Genomic DNA, 26,365 nt, shown 5'->3' with positions numbered 1-26,365 from the left:
CGATCGCGGGTGGGCTACGCAGTTTCTTCTTGCGCGACAGATGGTGCTATCTTTTACCTTGGCGAAGTGCTTGTGAAGTTATCTGGCCGCCCAAAGAAGCGCAATTTCCGCTCGTGTCATGTTCTTGCTTCGTGCTCTAGGCTAATCCCCATAACTAAAACATCATTTTAGTACAGACGAAAACCCACGAGACCAAACTATGTTTGGAGATAGGTTCATCTTTACAGTTCAGACAAGACAAGGCATTATTTCACGGAATATTCGGTTAAAGCTTGCCCACCTATCTTGTGAAGGCATACATCGCTGTCACCCTTAGCCTTGCATTGATGCTTTTAAAGTTTATCTTTCCAAAACTTCCATTACAGTGATGTTTGGTGGTAGGCCCATGTCTAGTAGGTATGCGACACTAAAAGGCACAGGCCACTTTTACTCAAGTCTGAGTCAAGGTTTAACTTTTCCCCTAAAAATACCTTCATTTATTGCGAATAAGGTTGTTTATCGCCTTCTCATGCAAGAGGCAATTAGTGCTTACAATGCTCATCGCACTTAAAACATTTTAAAAGGATCCACACATTTTTTTTTTTCCCCTCTCACCTGGTTACAGTACTGAAACATCTGGCATGCAAGAACTTCGAGCTATGTTTATAAAGCATAAACAGTGGTGTGTGCTGCTTACATGAGTCAAAGGTTATCATGTGAACACGCATCAGTGGCACTGCTGCACGTACTATTTCCATATTTGGTGGCTAATTTATGAACTCTCCCCTTCAAAAACTGCATTCATTTTCAAGGTATACACTATTGCTGTGACTGCACACACAGTCAGACTTCAAAACTGTCATTTCTTGTCCGCTGTCAGTCGATCTGTCTTCCTGCTGTGGCGAACTCAACATTGACACAGAGAGAGTTGGAATCTAATACAGTATATTTGTTCATAAAGTGATGGTGTTATACATGAAGAGTCGGCGCATGTTTCGAAGCTGCCTTTGTCAAACCTCGCATTCCCATTCTATGCGGGCTATGAGTGAAACCGTTTGCTGGGCATTGCAGTGTGCCCTGCTATAAATAATAAGCAGCTCCCCTAAGTGCAGATTGCAATGGGTACATGCATCGCATATTCACATGGCTCTTTATGTCTATGAAATGTTCGTACACGTTTGGAGCATTCAAAAACCGAATCACGCTGCTTCTGCGCCATTATCTTATACAGGGCAAACAGGCGAAGAGATGGAGCGGTCAATATAAGGCACCGAGTTTCTCCAGCAGTGGATGTGGGGCAGCACCCAGTGCCAGTCTCTTCACCCCTTCCTGCACGATATGGCCGCGCATCTACATTTTAAAAATAACTCTTTAACCAAAGAGCACTCTCTTGCAAAGAAAAAAAAAAGTAAGGTAAATTCAATGGGAAGTATGGGGGCAGTTCAAGCTGTGAAGCAGTGCGCAGTACAAAGGCAACGAAGCAAATTATGTGAAGCCTAATTGCTTAATTGGAGCAAACGAAAAGTAGACTTTTGTGACGAGCAAACATGTCGGAACAAATACGAGAAATGGGCACTGTTAGGAACAAGACGGGGGTGCAGGGAACTGAGGGTGCAAAACAATGCGAGCCTGATGTGTGGAGGGGCGGAGAGGATGCCATCATTCGAGGCCGAGATGCGTTGAGTTTCTGCTGCCGCGCGTGTTATTGCACATGTTGTTTGTCCACCAATTGTAGACTCCCCCCAGAGCACGGCGACTGGTGTTGGAGGGCGGAGGGGGAGCGTGGAGCATGGCGCACAGCCGGCACCAGAAGTACGTGTTGATGAACTCGCCAGTGCCCTTCCAGAGGAAGTACTCGTTGTACAGCGTCCGGTTCTGGCGCAGCAGCAGCAGGTACTCGGCCAGGTGCTTGGGGGACGCAAAGTCGTCCACGTGGATGTACGAGTGGTAGGGTGCCGCGGCCAGGTAGTCCTCGCGGGGCGCACCCATCACTATCGGGACAACGTTGTGGCTGTGCGCGTTAGAGGAGCAAGGGCAAAGGTCAGTGTGGTTTCGATGCTATCGCGTAGAATATGGCACACTAAAAGCTTATTAATTTGAACTCGGTCCATTCGAACTTCCGGTTAATTCAAACTTACGCCCTTGTCCCGGCACAGCTCTGTATAGTATTTAAATGGGGGAAAACTGCCGATGATTTGAACGCATCGGTGCCTAGAACGGTTAATTCGAACTATGATCCCCTGGTTTCTATCGCTCCTCGCAGAAGCAGTCGGCCCAGAGTGATTACAATGTGTTGCAAATCCAAATTAAGCCAAATTTACTAGAGATGCAAAACAACGCAACAGAAAAACAGCAGGCACTGAGCTTATTTGCACCAGCTTATTTTGCTTCTACAGAGGGTGCAGTGCTCCGGCGCATGCCGTTATTATTTACGAGATTGCCCGCCACAAGCGTGTAGTAGCGCCTAATTCACGATGACGAGTCCAGAGGTGGCTTCTTTGTGTTCTGCCCGCGCCGTGTGGTGCAAGTTCCATTCATTCTGGCGCCCACCCGGTAATTCGAACTCTGCTTAATTCGAACAATTTTATGGTCCCCCTCGAGTTCGAATTAACGAGCTCTTACTGTATTTGCGCGGTGCCAAACAGACATGTACATGGTGAAATACATTTTCACACGTCTCAATTGTCGAAATTACCCGCTTCTCACAGTGGATGACCCCTCGTAGCAGTAAGATAACAGCCGTGATCTTTAGAACAGACCATGCAGGGTCATTCTTCTGGCTGGCTCCAGTCTGTGCGAGTTGATGGTGAAAATTCGTTGGAAGTTAGACGAAATCGGTCGTGTGTTCTGTCATTTTGTGCGTCTAAGTTCGTGCTGTTTTCGAGGCTTGCGGCGATTCCTGTTCTCATAGGAGGCAGAGGTGGATGGAAAGACCAGAGCAGAGTTGTCTCGGGAAATACGGTTGATGTGAGCTCTTTCTGTATGAGGAACAGCTGGGACGAGTTATGTGTTCACTCATTATTTTCATTATTCCATCTTATTAGTCACAAAAAACATAAGAGGACAGATACCATATAATAATTGCAGCATCCAATATAAGTGTTCAGCATTTTCACTTATTATTCTGAAAAAATTTGGCCTACCTCTATTGTTTTTTTTTTATTTTGAATGTATATTTTTGGTTTTTGATAATGAATATTAGTTGAACATGTTTTCGCTTTTTTTTTTTTCGGTGAATAATGTTCTAGCTGTAGTGTTTTCGTAAGAGACAAACGGTGACAGGCATAAAAGTGGCATGTATTAATCAAACCGGAACAGGAATGAAGATATGCACTTTCACACACACATGTGGGTGAGATATTGAGCTGGGACAGCAACCACACATTCCACTACTGATCAAGTCATATTAATGAATCTGATTTTAATACACCTTTACGGGAGAATAATGTCTTCTCAGCTTTTGCCATTTGGAAGGCACACTCCAAAATTCTGAAATTAGCTTGCATAATCTTCTGTGTGCTTTTTTTTTCCAACCCGTCTTGATCGTCAGCACGGAGGCTACAAACTTCTCAACCAGAAGAAAGGATTGGAGAGGATCAATGTTACGAAAATGATTATGGACATTTCTGTGTTTTTTCTGCACTACAAAGTGTGCACAGAGTAAGTGCAGATATTGCATGTGCAGTGCTAGTGCACTAACCTACCCCCCACCCATGCCTCTAGCAGTGGAAAAAAAAAAGGGGGGGGGGAGCATTTTTCTGCTAAATTTGAGTTAAACAAAACTAATTCAGTAGACTTCTTTATCAGGTTTTTGAATTTCAATCAACATACTTGAACACAAAGTATAATTAAGCAAGATCGCAACAACTGATGCATGCTCGTGACTATGTCAAGGGTGTACATACCGCAGGGCATTGAAGAATTTCTCGGTTATATAGTCCCTGCAGTTGGCATTCTCGAAGGCCAGGTAGAACATGTAGTCGCTCTCCAGCATCTGGTAGCACTTCTCGCTTTCGTATCGCGAACATTGCAATGTCCCACAATCGCCGTAGATGTCGACCTGCGGGATGCCATCGCCTGCTATAAGCAAAGCCGAATCCTACTTGCGACCAAGCGGAAATCAAGTAGTATGCAGAAAGCCCTGACATGCGAACTCTGGTACTGCCATTGTTAGCTGTGCGCAAATAAATTTTGTATTCAGTAGTGTTTATAACACCAGGTGTTTCGAATCCCTACATATCCGTTTGCTGTAAGTCCACCTGTCTGTCGAGAATGTACCTTCTTACCCCCTGGCTTCTCCCCGACAGCTACGTGCTCTCAGTCATATGCGAAAATGCTTTGGAACATAAATGTTATACCTTGCTACCCTATAAAGCTCAGATCATGTATTTGGCGAAGGGGCTGATCGGCTAATGCACAAGCTGTTACTACCAAGTTAAGTGTCACTAAGTGACGAATAGTATATATTGATATACACTGTTTCACAATTCTTATGTTTCAGAACAACCTATGATTTCGTGTATGCATCGTGCCAGTAATTATGAAGCAGTAAGTTATTTTAGATAATTTACTACTTTAGATAATTCTCTTTATCTCTCTCCAGACCTGCAACCTTCAGGTATGTCTAATGCTCTACCACTTCAACTATCAAGGCGGCCATGTTCCCTTCCAGTTTCTACTGTATTTATGTGTATGTTTATGTGTTGTACACTTTGGGAGGGTGGCCAGTCAGTGCCGCTGTAAAAACCCAAAGTGAGGGAGACCTTGTTTCTAACCCCTGGGCCGCGGCTCCAGTGTCCATGACCTGCCAAGAGCAGTCAGCTGCCAGGAAACACCCTCATTCTATCTGCAACACCATTACTTCAAGAACCCAGGTTGTGGCTACGTGCATACAGCTCGTAAATGGGAACGATAAAGCATCTTAATCCTAAATACAAGGAGGACTAAGATCCAAAAAGAAGCCAAGTGGACCGAAAAATGGCTAATTTATTCCGAGTGTGCAGTAGATACTACCAAAGCAGCTGAAACATGGCTGTGAAATGCCTAGTTAAGCAATTACAAACGTTTAAAATTGCTTTGTAACAGACAGTGCCACATGTGCCTGCATAGCGCGCTAACAGCCGCGTAACGGAAGTGACATCTCAATCAGCCCAGTTACGGCCAAGCAGCTGGAGAACTGGCCCTAATCGCCGTGTTTTCTTATTTTCAGTTTCCCTATTGCTGATTTTTGCCGGCCGTTTAGACCAAGCTGGTGCATATTTCAGGCACAGTGTTTTGCGCCTTCTAGTCCTTTCAGGTAGACTTTGCTTTTCTGATGGAGGTGAAAAGCGGAAACGCCCGTGTGTACAAGATTTTGGCGCACGTTAAAGATCCCCCCTGGTGGTCCAAATAATCCGGAGCCCTCCACTACGGCACGCCTTATCGCCTGTGTTCCGTCGGCGCATTAAACCCTACAATCAATCAGTCATCAACTCTTTCAGGTAGACTACAAGAAAATTGGGTTTCAAAGAGGCAAAATTTTCGCTTGTGCACTTGTAAATATGACTTCGAGATTTATGTTTTGCCTACCCGTTGTCTTGTTTTTCCTTTCCCATAGCAAAAGCTCCCAAATATGCACATATGGCCCGGACGAAAAGGAAGATTGTGGTGAGCTCTGCGTACTTGCACGTGCTTCTGAAGTTCTTCGCCGTACTGCAGCCGGTTGTTGGTGGTGTAGCAGTTGGAGACGAACCAGGCCACCATCTTGGTCTTGCCCGATGCGTAATCACGGTCACGCTTGATACTTTTTACCAGTGGGTCAAAGAGCACGAACTTCTCATACGGTGTCACAATGTCCGAGTCCTTCCTGTTGCACAACAAGAATATGTAGAAAATTAACTTGTACACACGTCGTTCCTTCCAATTGAAGTTAAAATGAGAAAAGGTTTACCAGCAGTTGAGCAGTTGCTTGCATTCACATGAAGAGATGAAATAAACGAAAACTCTGAACTAAATTTGAACGAGCGCTGCATTTTTTCATGTGCAGAGGGACCAAAACAGCATTAAAAAAAAATGAACCTTTTTACTTCATACTCAACTTTTATTTAGGACACTAAGTTGTACTTCTACACAAACAAACTAAGATGTCGCTGGTGCACTATGTTTTTGAAGGCCTTTTGCAGGTTCATGTGCCACAGTGTCTTGACAGTCACGCAGCACCTTCAAGTTACTGATTAGCAACGTACACATGCAAGCTACATAGTGAAAGGGCCAGCGATCATTTGCCTTATCTGAGAAGTTTCTGCTTGCACTTGCCATCACCTATACACCACCCTGCCCGAATTATTGACTTCTCCCAGTTTACAATCTCACGGTGCATGACAAGAAAAAAAGAAGGAACTGTAGGTACTGTTTATAGAATATAAATTCGGTCAGTCTCTTTGCATTAACGGTGTTTATGTAGGTATGCATTTCACATATGCTACTACAGGTAAAACCCAATCGAACAGTCACCGGAAACCACAAAAAACTTCGTTAAATCATCAACTTCATAAAATCGGGAGTGTAATTTTACAACCACTTTATCCCATGAATTCTGTCTAAAGGGAAGTGCACCCCGGCAGCTACCATGACATTGTAATTTCGGCCGCCGCTGCAGTCACCTGCCAATAATTTAGCAATGCGCCAGAAGACCGCGGCAAAACTAATAATAAAATGCAGGGGGTACTGGGGGAAACTAATTTATTTCCTGGCAAAAAAAGGCTTGTGATTTTTGCCTGCATGCGCTTCGTTAGCGTTGCGTGGACAGACTTTTTCGTAGCACGCAAGCAAGTCAGTAGTGCCCATCACCTATCCTGGAGCGGGCACACATGAGCTTCAGCAGTTTCCGGGTCGTCAGCATCCTCTGACACCTCTTGTGTGCCGGAAACTAACTGTACGATTTCTTCATCGTTTAAAACCTCCGCCATGTCGGCATCTGTGTCTGCATCGGCGCTCAGGTAGTCGGGGAAGCCCAGATCTGCTCCCACTTCGTTAGGCTGACAAAGCTGTTCGAGGAACTGGGCGGGATTTTTTTCTTCTTGCTCATGCTGAGGGCTTGTGGAAATTGAAATACTTCGTTAAATCGGGAGTGGCACTGAATCTGTTTCGCAAGTCCGAGCTCATAAAAGCATTGAGCTGTATGGGCACCTGCGGGGGAATCCGAATGTGTTCCTTAGATCGGGAAATTCATAAGATCGGGATCCCATTAAATTGAATTTTGACTGTATTATCAAGGACCACTCCATTAACCACTCATTCCGTTAACACACAGTGCAGCTCATTCTGGTGAGAAACCTTGTGGGCATTCGGAACTGATTGTTCCAATGGTCGGCGACTCGTAGCAACTAAAATTGTGCACCGATTACTTACCGTAAAAGATATCGCCATGTACTGTTCAAAAGGTCTCATCACCTGCTTGGTCATGATTTTCGTTGGTCCAACCTTAAAATTTGTGTGGTTATAGCCCATCATAACTTTTCCTGTGTCTGGCTGACCATTGTGCATGCCTATAGCTGCAGCAGACGGCGCCACTATTGCACCCTCAACAAATGATTCTACGCAGGAGGAACCTGCAACATTTTGAGCAGTTAATGCTAACTTTTTTAAAGCAATAACGCCATGTAAACATGCCAAATCTGCCATTCTAAGATTACGAAGCCATAGATATGTTGTGGGCAAGGCCAAATTTGAGTCCAGTACTCTTCCCACAGTTTCCTAGCATCAGAATACTATTTGTCTACGATCAGTATTTGCACTGGGCAAGTGCTAAGGCATCAGCATTTGCACTGAGAGCTCATATATGAGGAACTCGGTGTTAGTTGGTAGCACAGGACAGCATGTGGGCCGGCCTTTTAGCCAATCAGCATCAAGGGTTTATAGCCACAGTGTTGTTGCCGCTTCAGCATCATGACATGCTGGACAAGTAGTCTGTGAATGGCCTGTTAGCCAATCAACATCAAGATGGAGACGTAATGGAGACGTTGCTGTAATCTTTCTCGACCTGCTGTGTTCTAGCCTCCTGCTTACTGTTGAAAGCGAAATTAGAGAAGTTCACTGCGTAGTTTTGAACCCACCTTATATATCTATTGCAAGCGAGTGCCTGCCATGTGGCTTCCAACAAGAGTGAGATAACAGTATGCCCCTGGCAGAATTGAGAAGGGATCAAGCTTCTGATGACCCAACAGCTATCTGCAAGTAATTAGCTCAATTGATGTATTTTAATTTGCCATACAGTAATGTGGTTTCTTGGCTGATTCTTTCTCCCGGTAATGTGCTTTTTACCAGTACACGCTTTTCTGATGGAGGCGAAAAGCAAAAGCGCCTGTGTGTTTGAGATTTCGGAGCACGTTAAAGATCCCCAGGTGGTCAAAATTAATCCAAAGCCCTCCACTATGGTGCACCTCATTGCCTGAGTAAAGTCGGCGCATTAAACAATTTGCCAGTACCTCATAGGCAAAAGTTTCTCTACATGGGGAACAAAAAATAAAGTTTCATAATCGCTGGTATTGTCGTTATCTAACACAATGTAGTTGTGTCGTAATTTGTTTTTATTAAGATGAAATGCTGCAAATAGTGTGGGCAAATGTTGGATTTTTTTCTTGTTTTTACTGGGGAGCAACGTACTTGAGGCGTACAACACAAAGAAAAGGCCTGTGCCTCTAGTCTCAACCTGGAGTACAAAGACATGGAGCTGTGCACGTGTTTGGGTGCTGCTTCGTTGGCGAATCACTAGATGACACAAGCTGGCTTAAGGTAGACAGTTTGAACATGAGGTATTGAAACGCAACACATGATAGGAGTGCTATGGAGCCTGTCGGTTTTTTAAAGCCTTCATTGTTCACCAGGATGTAGCCAAGTGGGGGTTTGGGGGTACAAACCCTCCCGCAAACCCTCCCGCAAACCCTCCCGCAAACCCTCACACCTTTTATATCACGAGAATTTAGCAACACAAATGGTGTTGCAATATGACTATAGTACTTTTAATGTGTGGGCATCACTCACACATTACTTAGTTCAGTTGGCAAAAAAACAGTCTGAGATTCCCACTGCCAGAACACATCATCAAAATTTTTAATAGCTATGTGTAGCCAGAAACCTGTGATCAAAACTCCCATTGGCCCGATGCGTTATGTCGCTACAAACGATGTATGCAGCGGCCTAGACATGTAATGCCTGGCGTTACTCCTAATTTTATGCTTTAAGGCCTCGCGTCAAAATGGTAGCCGCAGGTTGACGTGCAATAAGTTTGATGTAATCTTGAGTGCTGTTAGGCCCAATATCAAGGTAAACTGGTGTTAACGCTGGGCCACAACACAATCGCTGAGAAGAATTTGCCAGCAGCCATCACAAGTTCGCAGCTGATTCACCAATTCCCATTTGTCTGCGACATCAGCGTACCAGCCAACAATTCTCACGTACCCATAGGGGACTGGCCAATGACGATGGCAGCAGCCATCAGAGGATGATCATAGCTCACTCACCGGTTCCCATTGGCAGCTACACCAACGTATATGCCCACCCAGAGATATGGACGACCAAATACCCCCAAGAAACTTGAGAAGTGATGCTCATGCATTCTGAAATCATACGAGAAAGCTTAGGTGTGCCCGTGATGCATGAAGTGCATGCCAGTAGTGCAAACGTAATGAATGCGTCTATACCGATAGGTGGCAGTCCAGTCGATGTTGTTATTGTCATCCGCAACGAGCGTGTGTTGCGGGTTCTCGAGCAGGTACAGGATCCACACTTGTCCTTTGGGCTTAGCCGTCAAGCCGATCCTGTTGTTGAAGGAATCCTTGAAGATTACAGCGTCGGCAATGTTGATGCTACCCGAGTCCTGATACACGCGGCACTTGTCCACAGGGCAGCGGTCCCGCAGGAACAGGGTGCGGCCACTAAAGAAGTCATACCAGCTGCCCTGAAGCACTATTGTCTTCAGGTCCGCATCTGCATATGCATCCACATGTTTGTTGGGGCTCAGTGGGTGGAAGGCCATAGTGGTTTATATACAGCCCATTCCCATTGGTGCATAGCTGTTGGCATGAGGACACTTCAGTGTCTCATTTTGGTTACAACTGTCAGCCTTCAGTGATACTTTTTAATTAAATGTTAACGCAGTTAGCCCTCACTACACATAAACTTTGCACTCAGGTATAAATACCACAAAGGCAAAATGCAAATTAGCTTCAGCTGAAAGGTGGTCCAAAGAACAAAACTCAATCTTTGCTCGAAGGGAAACAATGCTACCATCCCCGAGTAATGAAAGGGGCAGGTTTCGCTAGTCCTACTCCATCATAAGTTATGACGATGTTGGGAGAACATCCAAAGAGGCAGTCATAATGCAAAGCTCGGCGCAGCACATTCTCAAATACTAACACAGGTTTAACTCTATACGGGTGTTATCGAAAAGGCAAAAGGTTCCTGGTTCCTGAATGTGGTTGTTCTTATGCTTTGGCACTTGCGCATTACTGATCCCTGCAGAGAGAGAGAGTGCAAGAGTGAGTGTGTGTGCATGTGCGTGCACATGTTTTTCTTAAATATTATAACACTTCTCCCTTTCGTCTGCATTTTGTCGTTCTCGTACTGTGTTTCAGATTATTCCAGGCGACTTCCATACAAAGTTGCCCAGTTTTACGTTTTGTCGTCGCTTCAGATGTGTGTGCATGACCTCTGACCCCTATGCCAAACCAATGATGCTGGTCACCTCCACCTGAAATTTTTTGTCAACACTTGTCACTACATATCCAGGCACATTTTTAACAGCAGAACTGTTTAACCTTTTAGCCCTGCCGTATAGTGTTACCAGAAAAAAAATGGCTGCGGCTTAGCCCAGCTAACCCTGGATACGCAAAGCGAAAGCTTGGCTTAGCCTGATTAAGTCATGGTCACACCTTGTTAACCTCTGATTTAGCTGTAATTATTATACTATTCTTCCAAAGCCTTGCTTCCTGGCTTCGTTTGCGGTTGTGGTACTACTTCCGGCGTTTTCCGAGCCGAACGGCTCGCCAGGCGATATCCGCGGAATCGTTAGACGCCGCTTGCCGGCGACGCCGATTTAAAGCCTAGGCTTCCGTGCAACGCTCAGAGACACGGCCCGGCCTCGCTCTCATTCATGGCCAAGCTCGCATGCACGCGGCGAGTCGCGTGATCAGGCCCGAACCGGCTGCGGAGAGCGTATGTTTCAAGATGGCAGTGGCGAATGCGGGCGTTTTTATTATTATTATTATTGGGCGAACGCGGCCGTCGGCGGAGTTCGGCCTGGCAGGTCACGTGATACATTGCCAACGGTACGGCGCAGCTGCGGTCAAATGAAGGTCGAAAATACCGCGACGGCGAAACCGCTCGACGAGATTATAAAAGCCTTGCTTCGATCGAGCGCACGTGAGAATGCGTCTCATGAGGAGCGACCGGCGTCAGCCAGCTCGACCTTCGAGAACACTCTGCTCAGCGTTCGTGGCGTGATCTCTCGCGTGTTTTTTTTTTTTTTTTTGCGCCATTTCGCCACAGGGCATAGGTAACAGGAAAACAATAGACAAAACAGGACAGGGGAACAACAAAGAAGGAAAGCAAAAAAAAAAGGAAAGAAAGAAAGACACACAACGTGAGGCGGGCGCACTACAGAAAACTATAGAGTCCAGTTTCGGAAATGAATTCCAACAGTTTCTTGTAAAGTGGGCCGTGCGCCCACCGATGAATATCGGGAGGTCGGCCTGGGTGATGTCCTGTGGGCCCCATGTGTCGAGCTCGGGTTGATTGAAGCCCTGGACACGTCACGTCATTCACGCCTGGAGTGGGGCGCGCTACAGACGCCGAGTTCGCGAAGCGCATGCTAACGCGGTCCACTTTGGGAGAGTGAGAGGCTGCGGACAGGAGAACTTTCAGCGACCAGTTCGGAAATCCATGCGAGGTACGCGATGCGATGCGATGAGGTTTTACGGGAGGGGGCAAGAGGGAGAGAAAAGGGCCCGAAACTGTCTGGCGTGGGGTGCCGACACCTTATCAGGCCCAAGGGGGAAGTGAAGGGGTACGCGCAACAGCCGGGTCTCCGACGAAGGGAGAGGGGCGCGCGCAGCTCGGCTGTTTCTCCAGCCTTGCACCAATACTGCAAGCTGCGCCAATTCTTCATTTGTTCTCTTGTTGTCTGGACACACAGACGTCCTAGCTCCGCCAGCTGTACCGCTACCGCCAAAAGCTACTCTGTCCTTCTCACCCTCTCCACCTATGGCGCCAGATTCAAACGCACGGAACACCGTCCTCAATTACGACATACCCGTACGACTGCCCGAAATTCCACACGCCCAGTACCATCCATCACTTTGTATGAGAATGCCCTGACCATCCGGATCCCACTGCCCAGAGTGGTTGGAATGCGGGCTGACCAGCGCTTGGCCCGGGGTAAAGCCTGATTTCCCGGGCAGCGGCTGAAGGACCTTTTCTTTCCTCCATGGGCTGAGGCCTCCGGCTCGGCACCATGATGATGATGATGATGATGATTTCTATTGGTTTCTCCTTTGTATCGGGGTGATGACATGTCATCTGACCAAAAAGGACTAATATACCTATGTTTTACACTTTTGGTTCAATACTAGCGCTGCTTAGGGCAGGCACAAAAAACTTATTAGGCACAAAATACTTTTTTTTTCCTGTTACAGGTGGTAACTGTCTTAGGCAATATTCCCCTCTCTGCTTTTCGTCCACCAGCATTCTAATCTTCTTTTCGTCCCCTCGACAGCCTTGAAGTTAACTTCCTCTGTGATACCCTTAAATCCTAGGGCTTCTGAAAGCCCAATATTCCCTTCATGTAGATTTGGATGGATACCCTCACATTCTAACACGATGTGCCGCATAGTTTCTGTTTCTTTTCCGCAGACCGCGCATACCCCATCATTTTGTGAATACTTCCCCACAAAACTCTTAGTTCGCAGGCAACCTGCTCTAGCCTCAAAAAGCAAAGCACTGCCCTGGGAATTATCGTAGAAATTTTCCTTTCTGATGTTCATCTTCTCAGCCCTGTACATCTCTAACGACGTTTTAGCTTCCATTTTTTCTCTCCATTTATTCGTTTCAATCTGCCTTGCCTCTTTTTTGGTTACCTTGGCTGTTTTGGATTCCCCACTGTTCTTTCCGTATTTCATCGTTAGCCTTCTAGTCCTTCTTAAACACTGCGTGTCCACGCTTTTCAAGTATAGGTACCTAAATACCTTAGCTGCCCACCTTCGTTGATCCATTGCCCTCAACCTCATCTCAAAGCATATTTTGCTCTGAGCTTCTCTAACTTCAAACGACGCCCAGCCCATATCTCCCTGAACTGTTTCGTTAGTTGTTTTTCCATGCGCGCCTAAGGCCAAACGTCCTACCGTTCTCTGGTTTACTTCAAGGCCTGATAGAACGTCTGATTTTAAGCAGAGTACAGCATTCGCAAACGTGAGACCCGGAACCATTACTCCTTTCCACATTCCTCTTACTACTTCATATTTGTTATACCCCCACAGAGCTCTATGCTTCATTATAGCTGCGTTTCGCTTTCCCTTAACCTTAAGTTGCTCCTCGTGAGTACTTAAGTAGTTATCCCCTTCGTTTATCCACACTCCCAAATATTTATATTCCTTCACTCTAGGTAATTCGCCTTGCTGGATAGACACTACGTCGGTGGTAGCGTCATTGAAAACCATTATTCCTGATTTTTCTGCACTGAAATTTAATCCGAGGTCAGTGGCTTCCTGGCCGCAAATATTTATTAGCCGCTGCATATCGGTTTGGTTATCAGCTAAAAGAACAATGTCGTCTGCGTATAACATTCCCGGAATATGCTGTTGTACCACTTCGCCTTGCAGCATATGGGTTAGGCTAAACCCTACTAGACTTTCTTCCAGTTTCTTTTCTAACCCTGCCATGTAAAGCATGAACAGTATTGGGCTCAAAGGGCATCCCTGTTTCAGTCCCCGATGGATGTTGACCTGCTGGGCGCATTTCTGTCCTTCCCAAGTAAGGTGCACTCTATTGTCTTTATAGATTGCTATAAGGAACTGTACTAACTCGTCATCTAATCCCTGGAGTTTCAGCATTCTCCACAGCCGTTCTCTGTTTACGTTGTCATATGCCCCTTTAATGTCCAAGAACGTAATCCATAGTGGTCTCTTCTGTGTTTTCGCAATTTCAATGCATTGCGTTATCACGAACAGATTGTCATCCAGTCGCCTGTCTTGTCTAAATCCATTCTGCAGTTCCCCAAGTATTTCATTTTCTTCCATCCATGCTTGAATTTCTGATTTTATCGCCTGCATTACGAATCTATACACCACTGACGTTACTGTGAGTGGTCTAGTGGTCTGTATGAATCAATACTGGCTTTGTCTCCTCTGCCTTTATATATTAAATTCATCCTACTTTCTAACCAGTCCTCTGGTATTTGTTTGGTTTCTATCACCTTATCTGTTATTCCAGAAGTTGCCGCTGTGCCTTATCACACTAGCCGGATGTTTCTCCGCGCGGCGCAAGTAGGGCGTTACTGGGAATATTTTGAACATGGCGTGAGCCGTTCCCGTGATTTTTTTGGACTTAATATGCTTATAAACGACTCCAGTGACAACAAACAAACTGCGTGAGACAAGGCAGACGATATCACGCATTCATAGCAAACCCCTTTCAAAACGCGCGCGCTGACGTCACGGGTCCGGCGCTTTGGCGGAGTGATACACTACATGAGGTGGTGCCGTTCTTGAGTTGTAACCGAGTATAGAAAAAAGCTACCCGCTTTTTTTTTTTAACAACCACTTAATTAGAGTTCCCGTATATAGTTCCCTTAGCGGAGCACATACAGCCCAGGAGAAAATGTAACTGGTCCCAGCTGGTTTATGGTTAAATTCCCAGCTGGGAGCAGCTGGTTCCAGCTGGGACCAGCTAAGACCACCTGGGCCCAGCTGGGAACTTAACCATTAACCAGCTGGGACCAGCTACCATTTTCTCTTAGGAGGTACTTTAGGGAGCACATACAGGTACCTTACACTTGATTGCTAATCGACCAGATTTTAGGGGAAATCCCCAAGGTGGAGTAAGTTTCTGTAAAGGAAAATTCGTCCTGGACCAGGACGAATTTTTCTTCAACTGCGAAGTTTCTGAGAAAGCTGTATAGCGTTCCTCTGTAGCCGTATGGTTGCATTTAGGTGGATGTCAAACTTTCCTTTACAGAAACTTACTCCACCTTGGGGATTTCCCCTAAAATCTGGTCGATTAACACCTGTCCTTCACTTCGAGTTGTTGATCAATTCGCTTTCGCGCTACTAACGACTAGCCTCCTGGTTAGCTCAGTTGGTAGAGCGTCTGCTCCGGTTAAGCAGCTGTCCCGGGTTCGAATCCTGGACCAGGACGAATTTTTCTTCAACTGCGAAGTTTCTGAGAAAGCTGTATAGCTTTCCTTTGTAGCCGTATGGCTGCATTTAGGTGGATGTCAAACTTTCCTTTACTTGATTGCTGTTCCGCCCCACAAACGGACCGTCGTATTTCGGGAAACACGAGGCAGCACATCACAGCTGATTCGTGACGGTGCGTAGTACTTAACGAATGTTAGATTAAAAATAATTATTGTATTTGTCAAAATGTGTACTTCCTATTTTATTTACTTTTGCATTGTGTTGGCATAATGCATGCGTATATTCCTAAAGAAAGACCATGCACCAACTGACCAAACTCGGAATATTTTAGGGGCAGTGCTGTTAAAAACAATATTCCGAGGTTGCGCATATTTCCCAAAGGATGTGGCCCACTTGAATTAAGCATATTTGCTGCAAAGCACGATGCTTTAGAATCATTTCACTTGTGTGCACATTATTAGGTAATGCCACGGAGACGGCGGCCTCTTGCAAGTATGCCGCGCAGATCTGACCTAGCTGGGTAGGCGGTTGAAACACCTCATTCCTGTTATTTCTTTTGCACCAAACTACAAAACGCCGCAGGACATATCCGTCTCACCGCTGAAGGTGTGACATGATACAATATGGGATACTATGCGTGGTCACGTAGTTACAAAACAAATGATGAAAGAACTAGTACCGGATGATAAATTAGCAGTGGCTTAGCTCGGCTATGCCAGGATATACGTAGCGTGAGCTAAGGTTCAGCTGGTTATTCTTAGGTTTCCTGGTTGTCTAGGATTAGCTGATTATCATGCTTACTACTGCTAAAACGATTTTCAAGCCAATCGAATTTAATCCAATCCAGTCGCGCCAGCTGTACGCCGTGAAACGTCACTGCTCCTCGCGCATGCGCAGCACGGCTCGCCAGGAGCCACGCGAAACTGCTCAACCTCGGTCAGTGTAGCTCACACTACAAAATTTGCGCACTAACTGCATCGACGTACCTTTCCAAACATTCGTAATGCGGACGAAGCCAATTATCGCCAGTGACCACGTGAACTTACCTTTCGAAACATTGGCAATGCTTTTGTCCGGTGTGTAAGTAGTGTCTGTAAAATAAAAATAATAACCACTGAGTTCATCACTTGCCACTTGCTATGCGGAATAAGGCGAAAAACGGCGTTATCTGATCCGATTATGCAATACGACGATGCTGCGACGTAGCTAAGACATTGCTACGACATTACGCTTCAACTGCTCGGCACAACACTTGGAGATCTTGTCTGCGGCGTCTTAATGCTTTGTTCTTGTTTTATTGCATCACAGCCGAGTTTGAAACGCTCCTCTTTCAAGTTAACTCCCCGACAGCGCACAGTCCTTGCGAAAAACCATTGGAACAGGTTTTAAGGCGATCCTGGTGGTGGTGGTGGGGGTGGTGGTTTCAGAAAGGGAAGAGTAAAGAACTGGGGATATTTGAACCCAACGGGGAGTTCACCCTCATACAACCCAGTCCAGGGAAGGGAAGTGGGTTTTTAAAGAATAGGAAGATAGGGAAGAAAGAGGAGGGCGGGAGGAGGGTGGGGGACAGTCTATGTCGCGTTTGTCAAGTCCATGGCTCGACGGCTACAAACGCTGCACTAGTCCTGTCACGACCAGGAAGTTGAGTAAGGTCCTGGTGTGCGACATTAGATTGACACCCTCCTCTTCTGACACTCTCGAACTCCCCCCACCCCCACCCCGTAGCCGTCGCCTATGCTTTAGTCACTTGGCTTTGTGCCTTCTCCAAGTACGTGACGATTCATCTGTAGTTTAAAGAGGCACGGCAAACGGCAAGGAGGGTGCGCTACGGTCAGTCAATGACTCGATCAATCAATCAGTGAAGCAAACAAGGAATCGCAATAAATCGGACGATGTGTGATTTCCCGAGGGAAAAGAAAACGTACCATGCTTCCACCTGCAACACATTGTGTGTAACCGAAGCTTTTCGCCACGAAAATGAAGGGGAAATTGGGCGTGCTTCACTGTTGTGATGGCGTTACCAAAGAACAGTGCACCTAACACGACGATGACCAATACGCCGGCCCTTTCTCCATTTCACTTGAACGTCATTTCATTCTCCTCCGAAGCAGTCGTGAGCGCTACCAACAGTTCTAGCTCCCCGTCTGGAGTAATAACGCTGTAACTAACAGGGCCATATTCAGTTTTCGTCTCTCCTCGCATCGTTTGTGTAACTGCTGAAAGGGAAAGGGGGGGGGGGGGGGGCGGGGGCTGTCGACTCGGTGCACCAAGCCACTAGCTGGAAGACTTCCTGTTCCCAACAGGACCGGACGCCTTCCGACGGGAAGCCTTCTAGCACCTCCTCAACTTCCTGGTTGTGACAGGACTAGTGCATCGTTTGTGAGCCGTCGAGCCCTGGACGAGAACACGACATAAACTGTCCCCCACTCACCTCCTCCTTCCGTCTCTTTCTCTCGTCCGATCCTTTGAAACCCCCCTTCCCTTCCCTGGACTGTGTTGTATGAGGGTGAACTCCCCGTTGAGTTCAACAATATCCCCAGTTTTTTTTCTCTTCCCTGCTTTCTTAATAATCACCGCCACCACCACTGTGTTCTACAGCACAAACTCATTCTACTGTTCAAGATCCTCGAGCTTCGGGCGAACAATTAAATGGTGTCAATGGCTATGACTCACTAGTGCTCTTGAGTTGGCCCTTGTACCCGGGAGGCAGGTACATGAGTTGCGCCACAATGCGGTCGTCGTGGCGCGCCTGCGGGTCCGGCCACAAGTTGGGCAGCCTGGAGAGTCTGCTGGACGGCCGTGGCCACTCTGTGCCGTTGGAGAAGAACCACGGCAGCTTGCCGCTCGCCGGGCCTGCAACAACAGGGAGTTCGTCGTGCCGGTGGTCGGCCTCCTCGTTGTCCCTGCATGCGAAGGTGCGCCGCAGCCATGCGGCAGGTTGTTTCCTAGCATCACGCATGTGTGCACGTTCCCTATACCTGTTCATCGCCCACTTCACTGTTTGCACCGGCTCAGACGCCTAAAACTTGACTCCACCGGATACCTCCAGGACTTCCGTTTCTGTCCTGCTGACCAGCCTGCTGATCAGCCCGAACATTGACGACCAGAGAAGCCTGGTTGCCAGCCGGGGCGCGCCTGTCGGCTTGAGCGCAAGGATTCCTATCCTCCCACCGGCGAGCGGCCGTAACACCATCCACTCTACTCAATAAAAGTTTTCATCATCAGCCTGCCGGAATCTCCCTGTCACCTGTCTGCCTTCGTGCTTGATTGCTGGTTAGCATGCTTGATTCATTGCTTGCCCAGAGTCGAGAAAGCTGAGTGACATCTTTGTTCTTACGTGATACGATTTTGACGTTGAGTCGGTGTTGCGGTGCCATAAACTGTAACGTGCCTCAAGCCCCATCTTTAACTTCAACTTGCACGTACTGTCCACAAGTAAAGACGGCAGTTGTCAGTTTATTTCATCCGGTGGGTTGTTTTCTCCTGAAAGGGCTGGGAGTCTTTTCTTCTCTCTGCTCGACGAATAAAATATTTACTCTCTCTCTCTCTCTCTCTCTCTCTCTCTCTCTCAACGTCTAAAAAGCGCTTTACTTGACTAGTCAAAGCTGTCGACAACTCGTCCCAGTTCCTCATTCTATTTGGATGTCGCTCTACGGGGTTTCCCCCGTACATAGCTTTTCGTGGACTGTGGAAGCACTGCAATGGCAGTGCCTCAGCTTCGTCCCGCTGTATGCAGCACCAACCTGAAGATCTGGCGTTCCATTATCCTCTGGTGCCTTTCGGCCCTGCTCTCGCGTCCTCCTGGCTGCTTCCACGGGGGCAGCCGCGTGCGCTCATCGACCGCCAGCTTCACCTGGAAGGCGAGCAGCGTGGCGCAACTGGCCGCGACCACGACCACGATGTAGCGGTGCAGGGCCCGCACGGACCGCGTCCCTCGGCCCAGCAGCGTCACCATGATGCCGTTCAACGTGGCCTTCGCTCCCTTTCGCATGCGAGCAGACAATTCAAAATTTGGCACGCCGTTTAGCGGCGTTTTTGCATGATACTAGCGAATGAAATGTACGCGCTTGGGTAATTAAATTTGCATTAGAGACATGCACCGACAGTCTGTTGGCTGCTAATAAGCGTTGGCAGAACGTTTCATTTCTCTGTCCACCCCGCGTGTGTTCTTAAAGCCCAAACAAAAAAAAAAAAGTGAGGGGACACTTACGCTGTCACGAGACGCCGTCGAGGTGTGCTTTGTCTAGCTGTGAAGTGCCGTTCAGAAGCAGGTTAATTGGCCGGTTCGTTTCCTTAAACCACGAGGTGAGGCAGGGGGAGGCGCGGAGAATACGTACAATTGGGGTGTGAAGAACAAAATGAAGCCGTTCGAGCGCGCGCTGGAACGAGCGATGATGATGATGATGCTCATCGTAGAAAAGTACATACGCAATCAGCCTGGGATAGACCAATAAGCAAGGTTTGAATGACTGAATGACTTTGAGGAAACCCACTGGTGTTCATTTATTGCTGGAAAAGAGTCGTCGGTCAGCCATTAAACAATCTTATTGATACCATCTGTTAAAGCGAAATCCGTGATCTGTTCTAATAGCTGGTGGTTATCCCTAATACACCCGATGGTCCCAATGATCGAGGAGGAGGAGGAACAAACTTTTATTGGAAAACAAGACTTTTGGTGGCGTTGATGGGTGGGGTCCCTAGTCCAGGACTCCACTGAGTCTGGCCTTCTTCCGGGCCAGGTTGACAAGATGGAGCTGGTCTTCAAGGCTCGAGCTGGCCAGGGCTGCCTCCCATAGCTCAAGTTTTTTCTCTGGTGTTGTGTCTTCACGCCAATTGCTGTTGCACTTCCATGTGATGTGGTATAGTGTGGGAGTGCTGCTGCAGGTTGGACATTGTGGTCGGTATTTTTGGGGTAAATGAGGCTATCTACACCTGTGGAGGTTTGGATAAGTATTCGTTTGAATCGGTCTCCAGGAGGTGGCTTCCATTGCGCTTAGCTTTTTGTGAGGAGGCGGGTAGAGTGCCCTGGCTGCCCCGAGTGCTTCCAGTCTTTCCCCATAGCCGTTGGGAAGTGGGGTGAAAAGCGGCGGTACGTCAAAAGCGCCCGGTTCGTCAATTCTCGGGCAGTGCTGTTAGCCGCTTCGTTCCCCGCCAATCCCTCGTGGCGGGGGGTCCAGGTCAATCTGTGCGTGCCATGGGGTCTTCCCTCGATCTTGTTCAGTATATTTCTGTTGTGTGGTTGAGTTGCATTCGGTTGGTCAGATAGTGCTGGAACGGTGTCGATAGTCATGGAGTGATTTAGTGGGCGCTCCCGGACAGCCTTGTGCTCCGTGTGGTTGCCCCCTGCTCCAGAAACGTACCCAGGTCTCCTTTTGCGTATCCTTTTGCGTACTGTGTTGAGACTGTTGGTTGCCGTGGAGTTAATGAACGTGAAGATCCCATTCAGTTTCCGGAGAGCGACGTGCGAGTCAGTAATGAGGCGGAACCTCTTGTGTGGGTGGTTGAAGAAAAATACAAACCCGCCTCAGGGAGGGCGTGCGGGCAGGACAGAACGGCAACAGATGATATATAATGGAATGCCTGATCTGGTCCGGGCACGCAGTGGATTAAAGCCTAGGCAGTGGTCAATGGGAGAGACCTTCGTCCTGCAGTGGACCTAAGTAGGTTGATGATGATGATGAATGTCAGTAGTGTTACACATCCACGAAAAAGTTATGTGCAGGAGAAACTTCACAAAATAGAGGTTTGGAATTGAGACGAGAAGTTGCGGACAACTTCGGCGGCTAGAAGCTCGTTTTCTCGTGCACTTTCCTCTAAAATTCGCCATCACTTCCTAAAGAAGCCCAACCTTCGCTGAAAGTGCGTCCAATCGATCGTTACTGCCACAGGGCATATATACGAGGGTATGAGTTGATGGTGATTACATGAAAATGAAAATGTTCGCTTCGCGGATGAAGTCAAGGAGTGAACGATGATGGCGCCCATGAATCCATGCGGCGTATGCGGAGGCGTCGTCTACGCGGAGGCCCGTCGCCGCAAGGTGCCGCAGTCTCGTCGGCGTCAAGGCGAGGCACGACCACAGCAAGTAGTGAAGGTCGGCGATCGCGTCACTGCGGTGGCAAACTGGGCAACCAGGGTTTGTAAAGGAACCTCGGTTAGGGTGCCATCCACCTCGGTATTGAGGCTGTTTCGCAGCTGTTAAATTTTGGAATAATTTGCCTACAACTGTCAAATCATCCCCATCCTTTGCTTGCTTTGAAAAAAAAAACCTTAGAGGATTTGTTTTGCTGTAATTAGGATCTTGTTTTGTTTTATTCTGTTCCCATGTGCCTTTGCTTCCTTTGTGTCATGTACCACTTTTTATATTAGATACCTACAATTAGAGCTATGTTTCTGAGTGTATGTACGTAAAATGCTTATTTCTTGTGTTTTTTATACTGCATATTCATTTTTTCAGCTATTTCGCCAATTTGCTGCTTTGGCGCAAATCGTTTGCTGTATTTATAATCGAGGGTCCCCTTTCAGTCAATTGACTCTGGGACCTTCGTCTGCATACTAATATGTTTGTACTCCTTTTTTGTAATAAACTTCATCTTAAAAAAATGCGTCAGACCTCCAAAGACCCAAATCGCAAACGCAGAACGTACGAACCCATGCGACTATCTGTATACGAACGATCTAAATGTGTACCGATAAGTGGTTTATGAGATAAAGGTAAACTTTGTACTCCTTCTTCACGATCTATGTGTGTACTGTCTTATCTATTATCTAGAACCGTTTTTTCGCGATTTTTACACAATGGAACCGCTTTGACACAATGGAAGCCTGGTTTCACGCACGTGCCGTCCGTCCAGAGATCTTATTAGAGCTTTTCGGTCTACCAACCGGTCTACGTGGAAATGAATTAGTTTTTTTTAACAGAACGCCTTAAGATTTACTTTGGTATAAACCTCTGAGAGACCAGGTTGCGCAAAACCTTTGCGTCATCGAAGGTTGCGTACTACCAGTACCTGTTAGATCAATAGAGAGTTTTCACAGTCCGTCCGTTCCGTTCGTTACGTTGTTACCGGGTTTACCGGGGCCGGTCTGCGCCTGCGTGCGCGGAAGGGCGAGGAGGCGCGGGCATGGCGAAGGCAGGCCAGCGGAACTAATCCCCCTATCGTGACAAATGCCCAAGTGCCCAGACGGGTCCCGGTCAACACGCTAGCTATGTACGCGACGGAACGGACCTGCTAAAACTCTCTAATGACTCCCTTGCAAGTTGCAACCCAAAAGAGTAATGGAAGCGTCTAGATACTCTTACAAACAGAATCCAAGCTCCCCAGCCAATCAGACCAAAAAATGACAGGTTCATGTCCCATGCGCGAATGTTTTCAATATTTTTTCTTCTGAAAGTTGCACAGGGGCTTTTAGCCGCGATGCCTAGTAATTCCAGTTGGAAACTAAATAAAGTTTTATTCTCTCTTTGAACGTTTCCGGCAGTCATTGTAACCAGCTGATATTTATCATTTTCTTGGCGACAGGATCAGCCAATCGCCGATTTTGAACCTACCGATGAGGTCGCGCTTTTTTCTTAGATAATGTGTCGCGCTTTTGCTTAGACATGAAAACTAGCGTGCAAGATACATATAGCCTCGATTCGTGTAATGTCCAAATCCGGCCGCTAAAGTACGTGCTGCCCTTAGTGCTTTTCCTCAAGCTAGACTATTTAATCCAGACCCCGTAATAACGCTTCGTCTAATTCAGGGCATGCCTTGTGGTGTAGAGTGTCTGGATTGGTGTTCCGTAGGCTTTCTGGGCGACGTTTGTCGAAGTGTGGGATACGCTCACGTAGGTGTTCGAGATCCGATTTCGTGTCAGCGTTGCAGTAGGGCATCGCGTGCGTGGTGGAGTGCTTTGCCCATTTCTGTGTTACGTGCGGAGGGAATAGGCCGCATTTGAACATAATTTGTTGATACGTGCATGAAGACTTCGAATTCAGTTGCTTGCGAAAAGCTTACATAACGCTTGATCAAGAAGTACAACTACTACGACTGTTGGCATGCGTCGTACATTGTTCGTTCGGCAAACAAAAACATTAGGCATGTTTAAGGCAGAACAGAAGTACCTAAAATACAGCCAGCCATCTTTCGACTGAAAATAGACGTAGAATTGGTTTTTGCGGTGGTAAATTGAAAAACGCGATAAAAATGGCGTTGGAGAGAGGTGAGATAAACACACACACACACACCAAAAAGAGTGGGGATTTTAGAGTTGTGCCAGGAACTATGGAAATAAAAGGTCCCAACGGGCGGTGCGAACGCGTGAAAATTGTGGAGAAAGAGGAAAGGGTTTAACACGGCCGGGCTGGCAGGAGACAATCGCCGCTCGACGAGCAGCGAAGCAGACAGATACGCGGCCATTTTTGTACTGCTTGCTTTTTTTTTTGTAGATGACAGCGAGCGACGGGCACGACTATGTCACGAACACACACGAAACACAGATTCCTAAACCATACTCCACTTCTGAACGAACTATAAATTTCGGATGTTACAGCACACATTCAGTTGGTTCCGAATTCATATATAATATTAATTACTTCACACTAATTAAGGAACATGCAGGAATCCTTTCATCGAGTCAAATTGTCAGAGCTTTAAAGGGGTCGTTTTTGCCCCCGTTTGTGCAACTTTCTTTTTCTTTTTTACTTGGACAAGTATCGGTATCTTGCGTATTTGAATGATTGGTGTATAATTACGTTTCTCAAAATACTATGTCACGTCACCATTACTGATCCCGGAAAAACGACATTTTCGCCGCAGGTTTCGCACGTCTGTATCATTTGTTTTCCGGAAACGAAAGCTCGTATTCTAGTTATTGCGGAACCGTGCGTGTAATATGCGAATGCGGGTGTATACAGCAAGCGAAAAAAAAAAAATCCTGCTCTTCCCATCATGCCCTGTTCGTTAACCATGGCGCAACAATACACGCGTACTTACTCATTCGGCTCGGCAGTGGTCAGAAACCCGCGAAGCACATCAAGTCAGCCAGCCTCACTGCCCCAAGCGTGCTGAGCCCCCCCTTCTTTCTCTCGCTCTTGTTCTTTTTTTTTCTTTTTGAGCTATAGAAAACGCGTAAAACAGCTGTCGCCACGCGCGAAACTGGCGCCATGAATGTGTGCTAACGAGGCGTAAAACAGAGCTGTTCGTAACAGCTTGCATCTAAGCAGCCGGCTAAGAACTTGCCGTCAAAGCAGCGCGATGGAAAGGGGAAGTTGTGGCGAGGGGGAGGATAAAGGGGTTGGTGAAAAAAGCTTGTCGGCCTGACCGAGAGTCAATTTGCAAGCGCTCTCTTCCGTGCCGCCTTCGCCACTTGCTCGTATACTGCTCCCCAAAACTAATTAACGAGCGCGGTAGCCGGCTCTACCTACATGAATGCTCTAGCTGTACCCAACACTTGCACTTTCGAAATGTGGGGCGTGAGTGAAATCGCATAGCAAAATTATTACAGACTGAGAAATGTCTACATGCGAGCGCGTACACTGTACGATGTACGTGTGGGCCTGTGCTTTTGCTTCAACCGCGCAGTGATGAAGTCTTTCATACGCAAGTTGGTTGCCTCAGAACACGGCACACACCCGCGCAGAGGATTGGGCAAGAAGCTCTGCACCTAATCAGGGTGTGACCGATGCATGGTGGACCGATGTTTTAGATGCCAAAATTAGGAAAGGGAATGTGCCAGTCGTGTTTTCTTTAGCTTTACCGTCGGCAAATAACACGGAGGGAGGGAGGGAGGTTGAACGTAACATAGCCCGTCACTTCATGAGCAGCGCCACGCCAATTTATGATATTTCGAATTACGTGCTCACCCCCAGCGTGCAGCGAGCGAGCCCTAGCAACCACGGCGTCCGCAGCAACGCGCACCCGTTACCTCAACCTACCGCTTCCGTGGCCCTGCAGAGTATCGCTGACGCTGCCGTCGTTACGGGAGTGCTGAATGAGCAGCCCATTAACATTTCACGTTAAAACAGCGATTCTGTTCATTGCCGGTACCAAGTTACATAGAGTACATAGTAGTATAAAAGTAACTCTGCCAAGCTACAAGCACAGCTTTTTTCCCCTTTTCATTCTAAACCACCTGTTCAGCTTTGGTAGGACCACTCCGTGGGTAGGACCAACTACTCCACTTGAAGATGAGCCACACCCCCACTGCCTGGCAAAGAAATTTTGCCCCACAAAAAAAGTCACATCAATCCTACTTGGTAACAGTGCAACTTTAGTAGGTTATCCCATCCATCATAACAAAATAACCATGCTTATATTCTGAGCGGTCTGTGTGTTCGACTGATTGTAGGGTTTAACGTGCCAACGCAACGCAGGCGATGAGGTGTGCCGTAGTGGAGGGCTCCGGATTAATTTTGACCACCTGGGGATCTTTAACGTGCGCCGAAATCTTGCACACATGGGCGTTTTTGCTTTTCACCTCCATCAGAAAAGCGGCCGCCACAGCCGGGAATCGAACCCGCGTCCTCGTGCTGAGCAGCCGCTCTGCGTGTCTGTCCCTCATCTTGTGCTGCGCTTTGATACTTCTTATATTTTGACTTGCTTCACAACAGTCACCTTTCACACACAATCCTGTGGAAAGCCTAGCAGAACTAGATAAAGCAATGCTGCATGAACACACTGAACAAGGTTGCTGACCAGACAAGGGCACCTTAAAACCTAGTTTCAAGGAATGGACAACTTGTTACATCAGTGGGACTACAGCTACTTTCTAGTGGTGATGCATTTTATCGCTCGCAGCATGTTATACACGCACATAAGCTTGCTAAGGGAAGAGAAAACGCGTTTGACATCGGCTACGCTGTGGGCACATGGCTACCAGGCAGGCAGCAACAGGAATCGTCGTGGACTTAATATGAAAAGTAGGAGCGGAGGGTTGGGTCGACGAATGACGAGAATGTATAGGGCGCAGTTTGACTACAGATCTTTGGAGGTGTGCCTGCCCATTTTAAGCGG

At 47.2% G+C, this 26,365-nt stretch overlaps 1 protein-coding gene across 3 annotated transcripts; it reads right to left on the bottom strand.

Annotated features, from left to right (window-relative positions):
• Nucleotides 1-79: 79 nt before the first annotated feature.
• LOC144174106 (glycoprotein 3-alpha-L-fucosyltransferase A-like) lies at nt 80-26,308 on the bottom strand. 3 transcript variants are annotated; one of them, XM_077702562.1, is made up of 8 exons: nt 24,347-26,308; nt 19,112-19,350; nt 18,042-18,271; nt 16,415-16,459; nt 9,660-9,945; nt 5,641-5,824; nt 3,885-4,039; nt 80-1,990 (listed from the first exon to the last, which is right to left on the bottom strand). In XM_077702562.1, the coding sequence occupies exons 2-8, from the start codon at nt 19,321-19,323 to the stop codon at nt 1,639-1,641; spliced, it is 1,464 nt and encodes a 487-aa protein (XP_077558688.1). In that variant the 5' UTR covers nt 19,324-19,350; nt 24,347-26,308; the 3' UTR covers nt 80-1,638. The 3 variants fall into 3 exon arrangements, with proteins under 3 accessions (XP_077558688.1, XP_077558689.1, XP_077558687.1); XM_077702563.1 differs by lacking the exon at nt 24,347-26,308 and adding an exon at nt 19,579-20,741; XM_077702561.1 differs by lacking the exon at nt 24,347-26,308 and having other exon boundaries at nt 19,112-20,741.
• Nucleotides 26,309-26,365: the final 57 nt, after the last annotated feature.

Source organism: Haemaphysalis longicornis, unplaced genomic scaffold (assembly GCF_048455015.1).
Source record: "Haemaphysalis longicornis isolate Haplotype H1 unplaced genomic scaffold, Haemaphysalis longicornis Haplotype H1 scaffold_3, whole genome shotgun sequence".
In the NCBI taxonomy this organism is placed as follows: domain Eukaryota; kingdom Metazoa; phylum Arthropoda; class Arachnida; order Ixodida; family Ixodidae; genus Haemaphysalis; species Haemaphysalis longicornis.
This window is presented reverse-complemented; position numbering and strand designations above follow the sequence as displayed.

Coding starts and splice junctions, on each gene's coding strand:
- LOC144174106 (XM_077702561.1), bottom strand. CDS start 19,359: ATGCGAAAGGGAGCGAAGGCCACGTTGAACGGCATCATGGTGACGCTG. Junction 5,825..9,659: donor GACTGGACTGCCACCTATCG/GTATAGACGCAT, acceptor GTTGTGCAACAG/GAAGGACTCGGACATTGTGA. Junction 4,040..5,640: donor AACTTCAGAAGCACGTGCAA/GTACGCAGAGCT, acceptor GGCATCCCGCAG/GTCGACATCTACGGCGATTG.